This window comes from Typopeltis vanoorti, chromosome 13 (assembly GCF_054136105.1).
Source record: "Typopeltis vanoorti isolate ZY-2024b chromosome 13, IOZ_Tvanoo_1.0, whole genome shotgun sequence".
Lineage (NCBI taxonomy): Eukaryota > Metazoa > Arthropoda > Arachnida > Uropygi > Thelyphonidae > Typopeltis > Typopeltis vanoorti.
Window position 1 is genome coordinate 70,174,185 of NC_143561.1, and position 21,987 is coordinate 70,196,171.

The 21,987-nt window shown below is 34.0% G+C and overlaps 1 protein-coding gene across 2 annotated transcripts in view; it reads left to right on the plus strand.

The window, feature by feature from the left end:
- The window catches only part of LOC150100272 (histone lysine acetyltransferase CREBBP-like), a 345,238-nt gene that overhangs the window by 252,830 nt on the left and 70,421 nt on the right, over positions 1 to 21,987 (plus strand). For both annotated transcript variants that reach the window (XM_090403052.1, XM_090403053.1), the window contains exons 16-19: positions 7,916 to 7,972; positions 12,680 to 12,757; positions 15,361 to 15,428; positions 20,017 to 20,164. In XM_090403052.1, the coding sequence (XP_090259178.1) occupies positions 7,916 to 7,972; positions 12,680 to 12,757; positions 15,361 to 15,428; positions 20,017 to 20,164 (351 nt within the window). The remainder of the gene's footprint in view (positions 1 to 7,915; positions 7,973 to 12,679; positions 12,758 to 15,360; positions 15,429 to 20,016; positions 20,165 to 21,987) is intronic.

Sequence of the window (21,987 nt, forward strand, 5' to 3'; positions counted from 1 at the left end):
TTTTCCCTCCTTACTATTTGTGTCTATTCTGAATGAAGCTTCCTAAGCAGCCACAAATCGACATCTTTTGCTAGATAAAAGTGTGTCAGTGGTGGACCTACAAATTTCAACATAGTAGTGAAGAAATTATTTTGTTCATCAGGGAAGATCTAGTTAGGCTGATAGATTCATTTGTGAAAATCCTCATTCATATTCACTTGCTGAAATTGTTGTTGTTGTTGTTATACTTAGTATGTTCATCACATGCTTCAATTTTTCTGAAACTGTCTTTTCGGTTAAGTATTTCCAAAATCCACAAATTGTATCTCTTTAATTTAAATGAAGCCTAATTAATGATCTTCAGGCCACTCTTTTCCGTTAAGTACTCAAGCTGATGTCGTTAAATCAGAATTTTTGCTCTCTAGCAAATTCCTTTCTAATCAATCTAAATTTATTCTCAAAAATCTTTCTGTAGAAAGATTTTCTATAAATTTGAGAATCATCATCAAATTCTTGTCATGTACCCTCAAGGTGGGGTGTACAGGATATGATAGTACTACATGAAAAATTTACATCATTACTAACTTCCTATCTATAATTTTCCTCCAAATATCCAACATTATCAGATCTTATATTTCTATCTTCTTAAGGCACATTTTACCATATCAATCCATCTATATTTTGCTCTTCCTCTGAGAATTTTTCCTGCCTACCTGGCAGAGAACACTTGTTTTGCTAATCTTTCTTCGCTCCATTCTGTTTAAGTAACCATACCACCTGAGATTAGCTTTGTTAATGCATTCATGGATGCTGACAATATCCTCATTTTTAATATGATATTGCCATTGATGCCCCTAATCTTTTCAGATCCATAAGTTAAAATTGGCTTGATTACTGTCTTGTATATGGCTAATTTAGTGTTTTGGCTAATTTCTCTCTTCTTCCATATAAATTTATTCAGTTGACTTCCTACCATAGAAGTATAACATCATCCGCATCAAGCAAAGAGCTGAGATAACACCTCCAATTTTGATATCAGGTTTAATACGACTTTCCTTCATAATGTGATCCATATAGATAATGAATAAGAGAGGGGGATAATGTACATCCTTGTCTGACACCAGATTTAACATTAAACCATCTTCCCGTATCTCCTTCAATTCTAAATGCTGACTTACAACTCAAATAGAGACTAAGTATTACTTGATACAATGCTCCATTAACACCATATAACTGTAGCATATTGAATATTTTCTCTCTTGGCACCTTGTCATATGCCTTTTCCAGATTTACAAAACTTAAATACAGATTTTTGTTATATTCCCATGATTTCTCAACTGTCTGTCTTAAAGTGAAAAACTGATCCTGACAGCCTTTATTTGGCCTGAAGCCAGCTTGTTCTTCACCAAGCTTCTCTTCCACAATCCTTCTCAACCATTTCTGAAGTATACTCTTTCATAAATCTTACCAGGAACACTCAATAATGAAATACCTCTGTAATTCTCACATTCAGTTTTATTTCTTTTTTTATATATGGTACTATGAGAGCTATACTCCAATCATCCGGAATTAGTCCCTCTGTCCATGCTTTCTGAACTATGCAGTGCTGCAACTGTAAGACTTTTATACTACCATACTTGAGCATTTCTGGTTGAATATCATCTACTCCTGCTGCCTTTCCACATTTCAAGCCTTTGATGGCTTTTTCTAATTCAAATATGGATATGTATTCCTGACTGCATGCCTGGTCAATGTTTTTTACCACTGTGCTATCACTGTTCCATTTAGCAATTTTTTGAAGTAATTACTCCATACCTCAAAGATATCTTTTTTCTCCAGTTTTCATGTCACCTTTATGATCTCTAATTCCTTTCACAGTACTCTTTCCTCCATTTCTAAGCTTCTTCAACAACCTCCAGAATATCTTACCATCTTCGTGATATTTATTTTCTATGTTTTTAACAAAGTCTTCCCATGACTTTTATTTAGCTAGTTTTACACAGTATTTAGCTTTCTTACATTTGTCTCTATATTCTCTAAGAGCACAAGCTGACTTATTTGCCTTTTCATATGCTGTCTTCTTTTCCTTCACTGCCTCTTTAAATTCCTGTGTCCACCATGGAGTTCTTATTTTCTATCCTTGCAGGCAACCTCATCACATGCCTCTCTGGCTGAATCATTCGGGGTTTTCTTCAAGGTTTGGTTCCTGTTCTCAAACTCTTTCATTTTTTCTTCAATAATCTTTGTGTATTTTAGTCTATAGTTCACATATGAGAGCTGCTCAACTTTTATTCGCTTTAAAACTTCTTACATGTTATTCTTTTCAATATGAAATTCAATTTTATCCTGCTCAAGACTAGATAGTGATCACTTCCAATTTAAAATCCTCTGTACATTGTGGTGTCCTGCACCAGGGAGAAAACATCACTATCAACAATAACATAGTCAGTGAGCCGTTTCTTATTCCTTGCCTCTTCTCTCCATGTGAATTTGTGCACATTTTTATGTTGGAACATTGTGTTAGTAATAACCAGTCCATCTTCTGAGCACAAATCCAACAGATATTTGCCATTATTATTACCTTTGCTCTTTTCTTCAAATTTTCCCAAAATATTGTTGTATGTCTGACAATCATTTCCTACTCTGCTATTTAGATCCTTGTCAAGGACCAACATTTCCTTTTTTTCATTGTGTCAGTTTGCTTTCTCTAAAGCCTCAAAAAATTCCTTGAATTCTACCTTAGCAGAACCTTTTGTGGGATCATAGGCACATATAAGTCTCATTATCCAGTTCCCTATTCTGATATTTGCCCATATCACTCTACTTGAAATTGGCTGCCATTCAAGAAGATTAGCATCATATTTAGTGTTGAATAGAATGACTATTCCTTCTTTTCCTTGATTGCCATTGCCTCAATATAACATTATTTATTTATTGCTCAGATATATCTCACCGGTTTTTGTCTTTTTTGTTTCAGTCATCCCTATTATGTCGATCTTATGTAATTATTCAGCTAGCTCCATTTCTTTGCCATTCAGGCTTCTTATGTTGATAGTACCGATCTTTAACTCTGGTGATGTTGAGTTGGGGTGTGTTTTCAGATTTGTTCCAGTAGGTGACTTTTTTGCTGTTTGTGCTGGTTCCCTCGTGAAAACAACGGGGACCTTGTTTAACCAGGCGACGCCCCAGCCGGCATGAAATTATGCCACGTTGTACCATCATTTTATATTTTGGTTTAAGCCAATAAGAATACAATTTGGTCTGCTAAATCTCAAATTGCCAGCCCATCCTCGTTTGTTCAGTATCCAGGTAGATACCTAACAGGGTGCACCACGAGAAGGTGAGAATTGGACATTAGGTCAAAAGCACTGTTCAGTTCTCCGCATTCCTTTAAAGGCTATATGAAAGTCTCCTCTCAGTTATACAGCTTTGATCCTTAAGAACCCCAATTTGAAAATAGTTTCTGTAATGTGAAATAATTAAAATCATTGATTTTTGACAGCTTTTGCTGCACTTTTGTATACTGTCCCAGAACTGTTTGTCTTCCATGAAAAAGTCATACAGCAACTTCTGTTTCTTTTAGTCACCTTGTGGAAATGTATATTGTATTCCTGAAGGTTGAAACTCAAGTTTTATAAATTATAAAGAGCACAGTACATTAAAGTTTAATAAAAAGTTTGTTGTAGTGGTATTATATTGTCATTTTTTAGAAATAGGAAACTGACAGATTATACCCCTGTCATAATGCACTCTTCAATTGTTTACATTAGAAACTATATTTGGAATAGAGAATGAAAACCGTTATGCTTGCTGAAACTCGTAATTCGTTGCCAAATCAGATAAAAAAAAACGCACCCACAGTTTCAGGTACATATTTCTACATATGAAATGACTCATAACTGAACAGTATTCTTCCTAAAATTCTTACATCATAATTTTATTGTGTTAGATGGTAATTATAATTCTCTGAATTTTACTCTGCAAGAATAGAGAAAGGTGGAAGGAACTGGAGGAGGCCTTTGTCCAGCAGTGCACAGAAAATGGCTGAAAAGAAGAAGATGAAGTTTGTAGTTGTACTTTTTTTCTGTACTCCATCATATGTGCATCTTTCTTTTTGGTCTCGAGTTGAATCATTGTTTGCTTCTTCAAAGGGATTAACTAATGCTTCATGGTTATTCTAAATAGCCATAATAGATCAAAAACTTGATGTCACCCATTGCGCATTCTTTCAATTTTCAATAGTAAGTGAATTTGGATGCACTTTCAATTCTCTGATCTTTTCCCTAATGGAATTTCAAGGTATTATAAACTTATACAATTGACTTTTTAACAGTGGGGTGGGGGTCTGCTGATTCCCCCCCGCGCACAGTTGAAAATCCGCTTATAACTTTTGATTTTCCAAAAATACAACTACTAATAGCCTACTGTTGACCAGAAGGCTTACTGATAACATAAACAGTGGATTACCACATGTTTTGTATGTTTTATGTATTACATAGTGTTTTCTTACAATAAAGTAAGCTAGAGAAAAGAAAATCATAGGGAACAGAAAATACATTTACAATGCTGTACCGTATTTATTGATATCATAAGTTTACATCATCTGCCAAAAACCTTAGTTCTAATGCCGTTGCTAACTACACTCTTACTCAGTTTCAATTGATGGCCCCTAGTTCTCCCACCACCACACCTGTTATGAAAAATTTTCTCTGAATTAATTTTGTAAAAACCTTCAGTAATTTGTATATCTCAATTGTATCAATTTTTAATTTATAAAATTTTTCCACCTATCAACTAGCTTCTGTAATCCACAAATCTTCAATCTGTTTTTGTAAAGTTCATTCCATAAAACTGCTACCATCTTGGTCGCTCGCCTCTGGATCCTCTTCATCACCAAAAAACCCTGGTGCCCAGATCTGCATGCAGTAGGATCTTATCAAGGATTGATAAAGAGGAACAATATCCTGTTTTCTCTGCTCGTCAAAAGTATTCTTCAGTAACCAAGTGATCTGATGAGCTACTTTAGCCACTTTTGCTATGTGCCCCCTAAACTTTAACTCCCTATCCACTAATACGCCCAAGTCTCTGGCTTCGTCGATTTCCTGGACTAGTACAGTTCCACCAATGTGGTATACAACTGGTAATCTTTTCACTCCATAATGCATAACCTTACACTTTGCCACATTAAACTGACATCCATTCTCCTTTGCCCAGTCTGCCAATCTATCCAAATTATCCTGCAAAATTTTGACATCATCTGTATTAACTATTGCTCTGCCCAACTTTGCATCATTGACAAATAACTAAACAGTTTCTCTCGGATCCTTTCCAATATCATTAATGAACAAACTAAACAGTAGCAGTCCAAGAACAGAACCCTGTGGCATGCCACTAGTCACTGGTCTCCTTTTGCATTCTATTCAGGAGTAGTCCAAACGTAGAGGTGCCTTCTTTTGGACTCTACTCTCTGATTTCTCTCCATCAAATTAGAATTCCATGTGGTTTACTGTTAAAGGCCTTTTCAAAGTCTAGCAGTATCACTGTAAACCCATTACCTTTTATCCAACTCAACTGTTACTGTATTATGAGATGTGAGCAAGTTAATGAGGCATTAACTTACTCACGTGAACCTACCATTCACATGGTTTTTGTGAACCAACCGTTCACAAAACCATGCTCCCTCCCTTCCCCTCATACAGTATCCCATTTCCATCTATTCATTCCTGTATTTTGCTCTTGGCCAACCATACTTCAACAACAACTCCTGATGTTGTGATCGGTCAGTAGTTTGCTGCATCAGTCTTGGAGCCAGCCTCCTTTATGTAATGGAACTATCTCCATCTCTTTCCACTCCCATGGGCTAATCTGGAGCTGAGACTTAGATTAAACAATATGGTCAAGGGAACTGACAATTCTCTCACTGCTTCATGTAAAACTCAAGCTGGTATACCATCCAATCCCACAGCTGCATTCACATTAAGGTTCTGTAATATGCTATGCATCTCCATTTCATTTACCTCAGTTCCCATATATGCCTTTGGCTCTTTCATTCCTGCAATATCACCACCTGGATGATATACTCTTGCAAAGTGTTCACTTAGTAATTATACTATTTCGACTGATTCAGTTACCTCCTTGCCATTGGCATTCCTTAAAAATCATTCTGCCATATATATTCTTTCTTTCTTTTACTTGCAGCATATCGAAAGAACTGTTTGGGATTATCTTTAGCCTGCATTGCTAATTGCCTTTCTTATCACACTGGTTACTCTTCTGGCCTGTGCTTTGTACTGTTTATGTGCCTGCAGGTCACATTTTTCCTTAAATTCCCTCTACAATTGTTTCTTTTTTTGCACCTCCAATTTGATGAAATTCATCCATTTAACTCCCACTTTTCACTCTTCCGACTCTGCAGTCTGCCATTACCTCCCTTAAACACTCCATTACCATTTCCCATGCACTATCAACATTCGGCCCTTGTAGTTTTACATGCCATGGCCCCAATCCATGCAAGCTCCTAAGCTTGTCATACTTACTAACCCTATAATTCCATATATATATATCCCTATATATCCCATTGTAACTGAAAATTCCACACATTTAACCATCTCCCAGGTCAAAATCATATGATCACATTCACCAATTGGAGGCAATGTGGTCATATTCATTATAGACAAAATCTATGCAGTTACTAAATCAAGCACTAGATTGCATAAAAAAGGAGGAGGAAGACTGAAATATAAAATCTGACGACATTAAGAGTCCAGACAGTAACAGATTAGTATGGTAGAAAGTTGTTGATAGTAAGCTAGTAATAAAACTTAATCATAGTACAATTGAAGTATCTTATACAGCCTTGAGTGTGTGTATATATATATAAAACAAACTAGAGTTTTTTTTTTTTATTATTTTATTTTATTTTTTTTTCCAAGAAGAAGAATCTTTTTCTGTCCCTTACATATTCCATTTTCATTACAATTCACATTTGTCAAGGTCAGTAGAATTACCTCGTACCACTGCATCATTGCATTGCATGTATGTTGGTAGCTTGCTTCTAGAAGGACAGTGCAAGTCCTTGTCTGTGATATATATCCCCTATAACATGATTTTTTATGTTCAAACTGGAATATATTTTAAAAAATTATTTTTTTACAACCTAGACGATCACATTCAGGAAATTATCAATATATATTTATTAAATTCAGTATATATTAAAATATATACTGAATATATTTTAACATAATAGTTATATTATGAAATCAACTTCAGTTAATTTAATTAACATATAAAACATATTAAAAGATCATAAAGGTAACATTATTAGTTTAGACTAAGCAAATTTCTTTATATTTTATTCTTCTTTTATTCAACTAGTTTTTATGTTTTAGTATACCAGAGCATAATATTAAAATTTATAAAAAAGAAGCATTTACAAGCACCGTTTTTCTCTTTGTACATATTTCAATCCTCTAGTTAAAAGCTGTTGAATTCTTAATTTTTGAGAATGACAGTGATGAATTTAAACAATGTCATATTTTGTTTTCAGATATCCTCATGAAATGTTTCTAAAATATTTATTACATTAGCATTTTTTCTTGCTGATTAGAAAGAAGATTTCTTTAAAGATTTGCTTCATTAATTTTATGTGTTTATCAGATTTGTTACATTATAATTAAAATACTTTCACAGACATTGCACAATGTTCATTATATCGTTTTCAAACTTTTGTTTCATGTGATCATTTTTGAATGCAACTAAATAGTTTGTTATAGCATGAAAGACATTTCTGACTTTAAGTTAATAGAAAAACACAAGCTAGTAATCCATATAAGTAAAAAAAGTGGATACTATAGCAAACTTGTTTTTAGTCCAGCTTTCTCTTTAACATGCCTTTTTTAAGCCTGGTAAAATAGTGATCTTGTTATTATTTATGTAGGACCATAAGGAAGGATCAATTCATAGAAATGAAAAATGATCATCTTGAGTTGGAACCGTAAGTATTATAGTTTTTGTGGTTATTTCTAATCTGTATGATTTACGAGTACATAGATGGATAAAAATACTGGCTGAGATTGTACTACATAATATTAGAAAGAATAATTTTTGAATCGTAATATATCATAACACATCTAAAATTGCAGCAAACTTGAAATCAGAATGATGAAAATTGCCTTTTTGAATTACTTGATCAGAGTGTGGAAATGTCTGATACTTTACTGTGAATTTTTCTTTTTGTCAGCTACTGGAACAAATCTCAATTCATCCCCAGTAGAGTTCAAGATTGGCAATTATCAACATAAGCATCAATTGAAAAGAAATGGAACTACCAGAAGAATTGGATAAATACCAGATTCACATAATGGGTGTTAGCAAAACATAGAGAACAAAAATAGCTCAGATCTTTCTAAGCAACAGATACAAGATGTTATATTCAGAGAATAATGATGGGGAAAAGGAGTAGCTATAGCATTTAACTCTAAATTCAAGGATGAGCTTCTTGAATGACAGCAAGTATCAAGTAGAGTGATGTGGTCATATATCAAAATTTGGAGACAATGAGACTTATTTGTGCTTATGGTCCTGCAGAAGGTTTTACTAAGGAAGAAGTGGAGGAAAATTTTTTGAGGTGTTAGGTATGTCAAACTGACACAACGAAAGGAAAAAGTTGTTTCGTTATTGAAGATCTAAACAACAGGGTAGGAAATGAGTACCAGACAAATATAAATGTTTTAGGAAAATTCGGAGAAAAGAGCAAAACTAATACTAATATTACGTACCTGCTGGATTTCTATTCAGGACATGAACTAGTTACAACTAACACCATGTTCCAACATAAAAACATGCAAATGCACATGGAGAGAAGATACAAGAAATAAGAAAAGTCTCATTGACTATGTTATTGTTGATAGTGATATTTTCCCACTGGTCCAGGACACATGAGTACACAGTGGATTTAAAATTAGAAGTGACCACCATTTTCTTTTAAGCAGGATAAAATTGAATTTCATATTGAAAGGAAGAGTATGTAAGAAAATTTGGAAATGAATCAAAGTCGAGTGGCTTTCAGAGGTCAGTTGTAGACTCAAATACACGAACAGTATTCAAGAAAAAATGAGAGTTTGAAAACAATAACCAAACCTTGGAGATTCATTGGCAAATCCTGAAGAAAACATTGATCATTTCAGTCCAAGAGGTATGTATGCAAAGATGGATAAAATCAGAACTTCATAGTGGACTCAGGAAGTTAAACAGGCAGTCCTGGGGTGCTGGTGGGGGGGGGGGGGGGGTTAAGGGTGTAAAAGTTCCTAACTAGTATGATGAACATGTGTTCTGAGAGAACACAGAAAAATGTAAGAAAGCAAAGTATTCTCTTTCCTACCTATTTCCTAAACATAGCTGAAGAAAATGGGAAAACTTTGGTAAGAATATAGTACATAAAGGTTGGCAAAATGTTCTGAAGGCTATTGGGAGAAAAAGCTTAGAAATTGAGGAAAGAGTACTGTCAAAGGATAGGTGCTATTCAACCAGAAATATTCAAATACAGAAGTATAAAAGTTTAAGTGTGGCTGCACTGCATAATTCAGAAGTCATGATCAGAAGGTTGAATTATAAATGATTAACCAGGTTTAACTCATAGATCTTTTTTTGATTAACTGAATGTTTCTCCAGCATATTTTCCCATTTTTATGGCTAATGACATCTTCAGGATGATATTTAACACACACACAAATAAAAAACCAAATGTTTCCAACAGCTATTATTTCCATATATTGAAAAATATTGGATTGACATTTTAATCAGGTATATTAGGCACATCATGTGCAGTCTGTGCATTGTCTACAGTAGTCTTATTTCTCATAAGAAAGATTCACTTCACTTTTCTCCTTACCTTTGATAATACTCGGATCTCCACTCAAGGTTGGAATTTTTTTTTCTAACTTACTACCTTGAACTATTTTTGCATAAACACATACATTCATAACCTCATCATCATCAAATTCTTGATATATACCCTCAAGGAGTGTACAGGATATGATAGTACTATGTGAAAAATTTACATCATTACCAAACTTCCTATCTACAATTTTCCTTCGAATCAGTCTGTTACCTGTCAAGACTCCAATATTATCAGATCTTATTTCTGTCTTCTAAGGCACTTTTTACTGTATCGATCCACCTATATCTTGGTCTTCCTCTGGGTCTTTTTCCTGCCAACCTGGCAGAGAACACTTGTTTTGCTAATCTTTCCTCTCCCATTCTGTTTAAGTGACCATACCACCTGAGATTAGCTCTGCTAATCTCAGGTGGTATGTAGATAGGAAGTTTAGTAATGATGTAAATTTTTCACATAGTACTATCATATCCTGTACACTCCTTGAGGGTATATATCAGGAATTTGATGATGATGAGGTTATGAATGTATGTGTTTATGCAAAAATAGTTCAAGGTGTAAGTTAGAAAAAAAAATTCCAACCTTGAGTGGAGATCCGAGTATTATCAAAGGTAAGGAGAAAAGTGAAGTGAATCTTTCTTATGAGAAATAAGACTACTGTAGACAATGCACAGACTGCACATGATGTGCCTAATATACCTGATTAAAATGTCAATCCAATATTTTTCAATATATAGAAATAATAGCTGTGGGAAACATTTGGTTTTTTATTTGTGTGTGTGTGTTAAATATCATGCTGGAGAAGCATTCAGTTAATCTGCTAATGCATTCCTGGATGCTGACAATGTCAAGTTCTTTCCTAATATCCTCATCTTTAATATAACATTGCCATTGTTTGGTTTAAGAGGTTATGAATCATGCTGTACCATCACCAAAATATCAGATGATGGTACAGCATGATTCATAATCTCTTGAACCAAAAACTCTGGTATCCTCTTCCATTCAAGATACTACATCTCATTCTAGAACTCCTGATTCTGTACAAATCCAAAATCTTTCCATACCATTCTCACATTTTGGATATATGAAGAACAGGGTGATCTGCTTAATAGATGGTCATTTTTTTCATAGACTCATTCCAGTAATTTTTTCATAGATATTCTGTTTCTCCTTGCAGGGTGCCTGTTCATCATGGAGGGGACTTCGTAGTGTATCATCTTTTTTATTCTTTCTCTAACTTTTCTTCCTGTATTCTTCATTCTACTTCTAAGTTTTTTTTTTTTTTTCCCTTTGAACTATCCCCCTTGAATCCAATACTCCTGCCACATCAGTCTTTACATTACAGATGACCTGTGGACATCTTTAATGAGGGATCATGGTGGTGTGTCTGTATATATACTGCTTTGGCAAGAGGCTGTCCTGAATGGTCCAGCCGAAATCAGTCAGCTAGGGGACTTGCAAGCAAGAGTCAGTGGTATCACAGTAGGTCTCCATCCCCTTGGTCTGAAGTAGTCCTCCTGTTCAACTTTCAGGTGCTGTTATTGCTCTGGGGAAGTTCTGGTTACTGAATCCTCCTCTCCTTGGAGTATCTCTCATTGATTCATTGTAATAATTAAAAAGTCCTCAACTACATCCAGAAACCAATGAAACAAATTGATATTAGAAGTTTAAAAAATAAACCTACTGCACCAGCTTTCCTTTTTATACATTCAACAAATGAATGTCCTTTTGGGAAAATCGTTTCCTATTTTATCCATAAAGATTTAGAACAATTGGCAGATCTCCAAAATCTTCATGAGATATACTGGTTGAAACAATTTGGAGCAAATCGCCCATGTGATATCTTCAGTATTCCAGACAAGAAAATTTGCTCTGAATGGAAAAATCACAACAGGAATATCATCCTTATATTTACCATTCCTAGCTTTACCTATCCTCCAGCAGCAATGAAAGCAGGTTATCCCACTACATTCAATAAGAATTCTTTGAGATGCTTCAAGTGCTGACATGTTCAAACTGTCTGTTGTGGCTCTGCATTCTGTGTCTATTGTAGCAATAAAGAGCATAAAATGAAAATCCCTTAATTAGGGAGGATGAAGAGAAAGAACAGGATTGGGGAGGTTTCTTCTGTTAGTTAGCAATTTGAAGTAGTGCATTTGAAGTTATCTATTGTATGAGAAAAAAAGTACAATAGGACAAAATATATAACTGACTGCTGCTATAATACTGGCATGTGCCAAAGGAAATTGGGCAGTGGAAAACTACTGATTACTGCTGAACTGTCAGCTATCTAAACAGATGGTTGAAAGTACAAGTGGTTCACTTCAAAAGAACAAGTGGTCATACTTGGTTTTGTGTCTGTTTAGCAGGATCACAAAAGCTAGTTATTTTTAACTTGCAGAGTGGCAAATGACTGGAATGTGTTGTCAGAAGTAGTCATAAGTGCTTTATCATTACGGAGAGGGATAGGCAATGTGTGAATAGTAGTTAGTGTAGGCCTCTTGCAATGCTTTGGACTAATAATAATATTCAAATAAAAAAATGTCCACAGCATTAAAGAATTAATAATGGTTAATTTTAATATTTAGACTTGTTTTGGTTTCTGTGAGAGTGCATAGTATTTTTGAAAACTAATTTTTATGTTATTGGGTTTTTGAAAGTGCACATTTTAATGTAGAATGCATTATATATATATATATATATATATATATATATTTTTTTTTAATAGAGAAGGTATTCATAGTGTGATTAAATGCTTTTTCATTAAGAATTTTTGTTTGTATAGTAATACTTGAAAACTTTTAAAAGATTTATAGAATGCATGGAATGTGGAAGGAAATTACATCAAGTATGTGTTCTTCACATGGACGTAATTTGGCCAGAAGGGTAAGTGTATTGTATTTATTTTTATTGATTATATTTAATGATAAAGGATTAACTAGAAGTCTTATTATGCTTTAAAATTAAGTATAATACAGAACTGTAGTATTTGATTTAAAACTGTTAATTTTAAAATTTTAAATTAAAAACTGTTACATGATTTATCTTTTATGCAAAGCGATATATCTGACTTTGATCCATTTCCAAGAATTTGAAATTTTACATACCTGTCTTTTTTTTTTTTCTGTTTAGTTTCCTACCAAATTAATATTATCCAACTCTTGATACTTACAAAACTGAAGCCCTTGCTTTACTGTCCGAACCAGTACTCATTATAATGAGTTCACCATAAAAATATATAAATGTTTTCTCTGCAATTGACGGTTCAAAATGTTAGAAAGTGGAGGAATTTAATAGGCACATTCTTCAGATGTATTTTCACATAGCCTTCATGCTTGCTCAGGCCATCGCTAGAGCTACATGACCTCCTTTCAAAGCTTCAATGATGAGGAGTGGCTTCCTTGCAGCTTCTCTCAATGTCAAAAATTGTGGAAGTTTTGACACTGTCATGCCAGAACTATTTACATGATAAATAACAATCTTCAAGCAGTAAATGTGTGAAAGGACTAATGTGGTTGATTTCATTCCACCACATTGGCAGTGTGAAGATGGCATTGTTGTAACACTTTGCATATACTCAGGGTCAGCACGACCTGGTGCACATGTATTGTACATCTCATCACATGGGATGAAATCAACCAGACTGACTTCAGGTGCATTCCAAACAAAGATGGTTGATATCTTCTTTCCTGATGTTGTTTTGAAATATTGGAGAAAGAACAGAAATTTCCATGCTATGGATTCTTGAGACAGTAGTGGAACATCTTGTCTCCAGTAATGGTGTAACCATAAGTAGGCACCCATGCATATAAAAAGTTTCCTAATACCCAACATTCCTATGCATAATGTTCAATATGCTATCATGTTGGAGGTTTAATGGAATATTACAGCACTGGGAAAGGATTAAAAACTAATTTTAATGCTTCCAATATTTTGTCTCAGTCACTGAGACATCTTCAAGGATTGCAAATAACTTGTAACACACACAAACACAGAACACAATACTAAGTGAAGCACATGGGTCACTCTAAAGTCCTATCTAGGTGGTGAGAGTGCACTACCTATATAGAACTTGAGAGTCACCCTCGTGCTTCATTTAGTATTATGTTGTCTTTGCGTGTGTGTTACAAAAAGTTATTTGTACTCCCTGAAGATGTCTCAGTGACTGAGATGAAATATTGGAAGCATTAAAATTAGTTTTAATCCTTTCCCAGTGCTGTAAATATTCCATTAAACCTTCAACATGATATCCTCCCAGCACTTAATCATTAACACACGGGTTCCACGTCCTACCATGTCTGTATGAAAGGTTATGAGTATAATCAGCATTCATTGGTGGTTGCAAGTTGTTTACAGAAATCCTAATGTTATATGCTGCGGTAACAGTCATTTGCATGGTATTAGATCTGTACGTTTGTTGATGTCAAGAAAGCTAAAGGGAATTACCTCATTTCCACTTCTCCTCCTCTCTAGAATTCGAAAATTGACAAAAAAAAAAATTTAAAAAAAATAAATAATAATAATAATAATATTAACATTCCAATTAAGTTTTGTAATTAAAAAAACTATATTTCTTGCTTTAGTTCTTACTGTATGCATTTATTGCTTATGAAGTGGTGACTTAATCATTCATCCTTTTGTTCATTTTCACTGCCACAAGGCCTTGCAGCATTAGGCAGTAATTTGTCTGTACAAAGTTGGCATAATTCTGAAAGGAAAATATGTCAAATGTACTGCAGCATCAACCATTGTGCAATGATGCATGAGTGAATGAGAACAGCTTTTGATGTAAATAGAATACATTTGTGAAAGAACCATTTTCAAAAAATAAAAGGACTTTACCTTGTGGCACTGTTTCTAGTTCCATGGTGTTTGTCCATGGAACTAGAAACAGATTCAGATTCAATTGTAGTTGCTAAGCAAAGAAACAGTTTTTCTAGGCCTTTATCTTAAGTCAGTTTCTGTGCTTAGTTGATCTTTTTGTTGAGACAAGTAAGGTTTTTTTTTGATACTTTTTTCCCTAAAAAGTTTGCTTTTTTGTGACAACAGTTTGACTTAGGATTTAGAGATTGAGATGGCAGTAGAGGCCTGCTATATCCTCTCCCCAATATTTGAAAAATTGATATTCACATACTCAATTGGTTCTGGTTTTATTTATTTTATATACCATTTGGAGAAAAAGAATTTTTTTTTTTTTGGATGAAACTTTACCCTTTAAGTGAAAATTAAAAAGTAAAGAAAAGCCATATAGATATACCTGAGAAAAGTACAATTTACTTTAGAATGTGTGTGTGCAGAGTCTGTTGATGTTTTATATTTAATTATATGAAGACTTTCATATAGAACATTGATTTCTCTAACTGAATGCATAAATTTGCAGTTATTTTTCTGAACCTTTAAAAATCACTTTATGCTATATTGCCATAATTTATATATTATTGAATTATATATATTTAATTTTCTTTTTTTTTTTTTCTATCCTTTCATAGATTTACCTGTGATAATTGTCTAAAATCAAAAGGAAAGAAAAGGAAGGAAAACAGGTTTACAGCAAAAAGTAAGTATTATTGTTCTTACTAAAATAGCATTTAGTCTTATACCATATTTTAATAAATCACAATATGACTTTCAGGTAATTTAACAACCTGAATTATTCAAATTATTTTCAGAACTGTGTGCCATGTAGTCACATCATATAATGTCAATATGCTTACCTCTTGTGATGATGAAAACTTAACAAAGGTTCACCAAATTGATCCAAGAGGATTAGTTAGTTATAGTCATTAGACCTGTAAGGCATTCCCATTACACTGGTAAACACTAGGAAATTCCACCCTATTATACACACCTTGCTCTTCAATGCCAGACCAGAATAGACATACAAGAGGTTATCGATACAAAATTAATAATGGAAAAAACTCGCGTACAAAGATTATTTAATAGTATAATTTTCGCCTGTGTGTCACAGGCATCTTCAGTACATTAAGCTCAAATTAAACAATAACTGACAATTCCAAAAAGCGCCACCTAAGTAGCTGGCGTAAGATAACTAAAAAGGTCAATAACTTTCCTAAAAAAAAAAAAAAAAAAAAAATCAATACAATAAAAAGTTAGGAAAGATTAGCTGATTTGTAAAGTACTTTCTCCCATAAAGGGGATAGACGTAAGCCGTCGGATCTGTTTAAGTTAGGAGAATGAAGTAGAGTTTCACATGTTTCTTTATAAAGGCATTCCATGAGAAACTGACTTTTGTGAAGAACTCTTGTCTTTCTCCAATGAACTCTGTGTCTAGTGAAGATGGCATGTTCTGCAAGTCCAGACTTTTCAGGTTTAAAGTATTCAATATAAGATTGGTGTTCTTCTAGCTAAATAGAGGCAGATCTTCCCGTTTGTACTGGCCTGTGACACACAGGCGAAAATTATACTATTAAATAATCTTTGTACGTGAGTTTTTTCCGTTATTTTGTATCGATGTGTCTACTCACGGTATACCTCTTTAAAACTTATACAAGAGGTTATTTTATTGCTGACTTTTGCTGCAGTTTGGAAAGAATGCATTTGACATATATTCCTTTAACTGGGAAGCAAAATCTTAGTTTCTTTCAGAAAACTGTCTTGTAAAATTAGAAAAATCTTCAAAGATTAATAGGTGATTATGCACAGTGCTACTGTTAAGCATACTGCATATAATATAATACTTGTATCACTGGAGGTACTATATGTACTTAATAGCTGAGCTTTAGTTGTTTTAGTCATGTATTAATATATTTTCTCTGTTTTACTTCTTTTGTACTGAATTTTAAATAATCATAACCTGAACACTCCATTGTACCCTCAAGGAGTGTTCAGGTTACTATGACTGCACTACATGATTAAGTTTACATTATTAATAATCTCCTATCAACAGTTTTCCTCCAACTTGTCAATACTCCGATACAGTCATCTCTAACATTTTGTGTTTTTCTAAGACACTTCTGACTGAATCAATCATAGACCTTGATCTTCTTCTAGGTCTTTTTCATGACATCTTAGCATCAAACACCTGTTTTGCTAACCTTTCCTTTCCCATTCTATTTAAGTGACCAATACCACCTTAGATTACATCATCATTTTCATCACCAATACCACCTTTAGGAGTACATAATCATTTTCATAAAGCAAAGAGCTAAGTTTTATATCTCTAATCAGGTTTAATGCCATCTTTCTAACCCAGCTCTCAGATTCATGAAGAAATATGCCATTCAACTGGCTCCCCACTATACTAGCTTTGCTTATTCTGTTATGCATTTTCAGATTAGCTTGCCATCTTCACTTAAAACTGTACCTAAATAGCTGAAATATTTTACTTGTTCTCCTGGTATCTCTATTTAGAATACAGCTAAAATTTTCTATGTTCCTACCTATTTTCATAGTTTTGGATTTTTTATTGCTGATTGTCATGCCAAATTTGTTACAGCTGTTATTCATTTTATCTCAAGAATCCTGGAAATTTGCACTGGATGTGTTTAGGAGTACATCATCATTTTCATAAAACAAAGAGCTAAGTTTTATATCTCTAATCAGGTTTAATGCCATCTTCTTTCATAATGTGCATCCATGTCTCCTGATTTTACATCACACCATCTTCCTGTATTGTCCTGTCCATTTATCCCATATAAACTGTAGTGTTTTGAAAAGCTATTCCCTAGGAACCTTGTTGATCTACAAAACATAAATACAGATCCTTGTCATATTCCTATGATTTCTCAACTATTTGTCATAAAGTGAAAATATGAGCCTGACAACCTTTGGCCTGAATCCAGCTTGTTCTACTCGTAGTTTCTCTTCCACAATTTTTCTCAGCCTCTTTTCAAGTATGTTTGCATAAATCTTACCTGGAACACGTTAGAGAAATTCATCTGTAATTCTCACATTCGGCTTTATTCCCTTTTTTTATATATGGAACTATGAGAGGACTAATCCGATCATCTGTAATTCGACCTTCTGACCAGGCCCTCTGAATTATGCAGTGTAGCCATTGCAAGACATTTTTACCTCCATATTTGAGCATTTCTGGTTGAATATTATCTTCTCCAGATGAATTTCCACATTTCAAGTTTTTGGTAGCTTTTTCTACCTCAAGTATTGATATATACTCCTGTTTGCATTTCTCTTGAACATTTTCTCCTATGGTTCTGTCACTGCTTGTTTCATTTGACAGTCTTTCAAAGTAATTACTTCAGTTTTCATGTTATCATATATGATTCCTTTTACAGCACCCTTTCCTCCATTTCTAAGCTTTTTCAATAGCTTCCCAAACATTTTGCTATCCTCCTGATATTTGCCTTCTATATTCTTACCAAAGTTTTTCCCATGACTTTTGTTTAGCTACTTTTACACGTAGCCTAGCTCTCTGTTACAAATTTCCTCTGTATTCTTTTAGGGCATTGCTAGGAACTTTCAGTATGCTTTCTACTTCTTTTCCAGGACTTTCTTTAACTTCTTTTGTGCACATAGCATTCTTATTTTTCTTTCTTTGCAGACAACTTCACCACATGCCTGACTAACTGAATCAATCAATGTTTTCTACAGCATTTGATATTTAGATTCCAAGGTTTGGTTCTTGTTTTTGAAGTATTTCATTCTTTCTTCAATGATGTTTACATAGTTGAGTCTACAGTTTACTTGTTATAGCTGCTCAAATTTTTACATACTGTTCTTTTCAGTGTGATATTCAATTTTATCCCACTTAAAATTAAGTAATGTCATTTCCGATTTCAAATCCTCTGTATTCTGAACAAGCATGGTGATATCATTATCAACAATAACATTGTATGTGTTGGTGGGGAGGGGGGGTATATTTTTACTTACTTTTCTCTTACACACACTCCAAGTGGTTAAAAAAACTCGGAAATTTGAAATAAAATGAAAACGCTGAAACTAAACTCCAAATGCAGCTTCATACACAGGTTGATATTCTAAAATATCTCATATGTAATTTAACCTCTTAAATTACCCTTTTTACTTATTAAACCCATTAAGAGATTGAGTCTTCACAATCTTGGAATCAAATAAAAATCTTTAATTTACAAAAAATGCAAGTATACAACATCAAGTTAACTAGTTAACTGCTATGCAAGCTGCAGTGTATTTTCTTCAAATCCCAGCACGATAACACTATAACTGTACAACTTCTTTACAATCACATAAGTCAACAGATAATGTCCTGTATGGATAAAACTCCTCTAATTTAGTCTTTTGTCTCCTACAGAATTTTTATTCTTTTTATTAAATTTGTCAACAATTTGGGCCATCCCAGGTCAACAGTCAGCAATACCATGCTGAGATGGAAGCACAGGGAGTCAACTGCAAATAATACCTGCAGTGGGTGACCCACTACACTCACTGAATATGGCTGTAGGGTTCTACAAATGATGATATGTAAAACTGTCATTCGTCGGCTAACACATTCATAAATAAAATATAAAAAAAACAGATAAAATATATTTTCTGACCTTAATGGGCTATAATTTGCTAACTCTGTCTTGTAGCCTCATTATGTAACTGCACTACCTTTTTCTCTATCCACTCTTTTAGGGCCCTTGTAGTGCTGGTACTTACATACTACTGAAGAATGCTGGTTTTATCCTTCACTTGTAACAACACACAGTGTGATTTCTTAATATCCTAAACATTTCTGTTTCATCTATTGCTGTTCTTATGTTGGCCCTTGTCACTGCATTATCTCCACTTAAATGATTCATCCTCACAGAATGACCATGCTTAGTAATTCTATTTCTTTTGTTTCTTTCAACTCTCTACCTTCTGTGAAGGAAGTAAAATCAATTTTTAATGCACTTGCATATACAGTTTATGCTTAGTACATAAACTGTATATGTGAGTGCATTAAAAATTATTTACTTAAAAGGGAAACCACAATGTTCTGATCTAGTTTTGAGCATGAACATGCAGGCATTATAGGAAAATTAGAGTTATCCTAGTGTATGAAATTTTTGAGTGAATCAGAGAAATATTTTCACTATCTTATAAAATTGTTTTATGTTGCTCTTGATTTAAATGTATTTATTATTATTATTATTCAAAAATGACATTAAGAATGCTATGCTTTGAATTATGATATTCCATTTTTATTTAATTTTACACAGGACTTCCTCAAACAAAATTAGGCAACTATATTGAAAATAGGGTAAACACATATTTGAAAAAGAAGGAGTGTGGTGCAGGTGAAGTGGCCGTTAGAGTCGTATCTAGTTCTGATAAAGTTGTTGAAGTTAAACCTGGAATGAGGAGCAGGTATGGTTATTTAACAAATATTTCTTTGTTTCTGTTTTTAGGTTTAGATAATGGGAATTTAACTTGAGTAAATAATACACTGAATGGTAGTTTATTAGGTACTCTCCATGATCCACAAAATTCAATGCTTTGTCAGAGATTGTACAACATGTCCAATTCCAGCTGCATAAAGCTGAGTATGAATGCAGCATGAAAGTGCATCACACATGTCAGTACAGGTGTCAGTGAAACTACCGAACTGCTCACACATAAGTGTCTATGGTGTACAATGAATGGCTCACAATGGATTGTACCACTCCATATTTACCTCTGGTGATCCAACAAATATCAAGACAATTTGCAAAAGGCAGCTTGTTTTTGACTTAACTGCATGGTGTCTAACAGCTTATCTATTAGACATATGTTCTGATTGATGGGTGACATGTCAGTGTAGTACAACATCCTGGGCAAAACATAATAATGGATAAATCTCACTGTGTTTCACTTCTCTCAATTAAAAAATGCTATGGATACAGAAGCTTCAATAGTCTGCTGACTGGAAAAAGGTTAACTAACTATCTCCTGATACAAGTACAACAATATTTGAATGCCACAAGTTGACTTGAATTTATCTTGTATGAAAATTATGTTCCAACATAAAAATGTGCACAAATTCACATGGAGAGAAGAGGCAAGGAATAAGAAAATTCTCATTGACTATGTTATTGTTGATACTGATGTTTTCTCCCTGGTGCAGAGAACACCAGAGTGTACTGAGGATTTGAAATTGGAAGTGATCACTATCTAGTCTTGAGCAGGATAAAATTGAATTTCATTGTGTCCTGAATTCCTGAATTCCTCAGCTAGCTCCAGGCTAGCTGAGGAATTAGATAAGTACCAGATCGACATAATAGGTGTGACTGAAACAAAAAAGTTGAGATCTTTCTGAGCAATAAATACAAAATGTATTTTTCAGGCAATGACAATCAAGGAAAAGAAGGTGTAGCCATAGTATTCAACACAAAATACGAGGCTAATCTTCTCGAATGGCAGGCAGTCTCGAGTAGAGTAATGTGGGCAAATATGAGAATGGGGAACTGGATAATGAGACTTATATGTGCTTATTGTCCCGCAGAAGGTTATACTAAGGTAGAAGTGGAGGAATTTTTTGAGGCTTTAGAAAAAGCAACTGACATAATGAAAAAGGAAAATTTGGTCCTTGTTGGGGATCTAAATCGCAAAGTAGGAAATGATTGTAAGACATACAAAAATATTTTGGGAAAATTTGGAGAAAAGAGGATTTCTGCTCAGGACATGGACTGGTTATTACTAACACCATGTTCCAACATAAAAATGTGCACAAATTCACATGGAGAGAAGAGGCAAGGAATAAGAAAAGTCTCATTGACTATGTTATTGTTGATAGTGATGTTTTCTCTCTGGTGCAGGACACCACAATGTACAGAGGATTTGAAATTGGAAGTGATCACTATCTAGTCTTGAGCAGGATAAAATTGAATTTCACATTGAAAAGAATAACATGTAAGAAGTTTTAAAGCGAATAAAAGTTGAGCAGCTCTCAGATGTGAACTGTAGACTAAAATACACAAAGATTATTGAAGAAAATATGAAAAAGTTTTAGAACAGGAATCAAACCTTGGAGATTCAGTGGCAAACTCTGAAGAAAACATTGATTGATTCTGCCAGAAAGGTATGTGGTGAGGTTGTCTGCAAGGAAAAAAAATCAGAACTCCCTGGTGGACACAGGAAGTTAAAGAGGCAGTGAAGGAAAAGAAGAAAGCATATCAAAGGTTCCTGTCAAATAAGTCAGCTTGTGCTCTTAG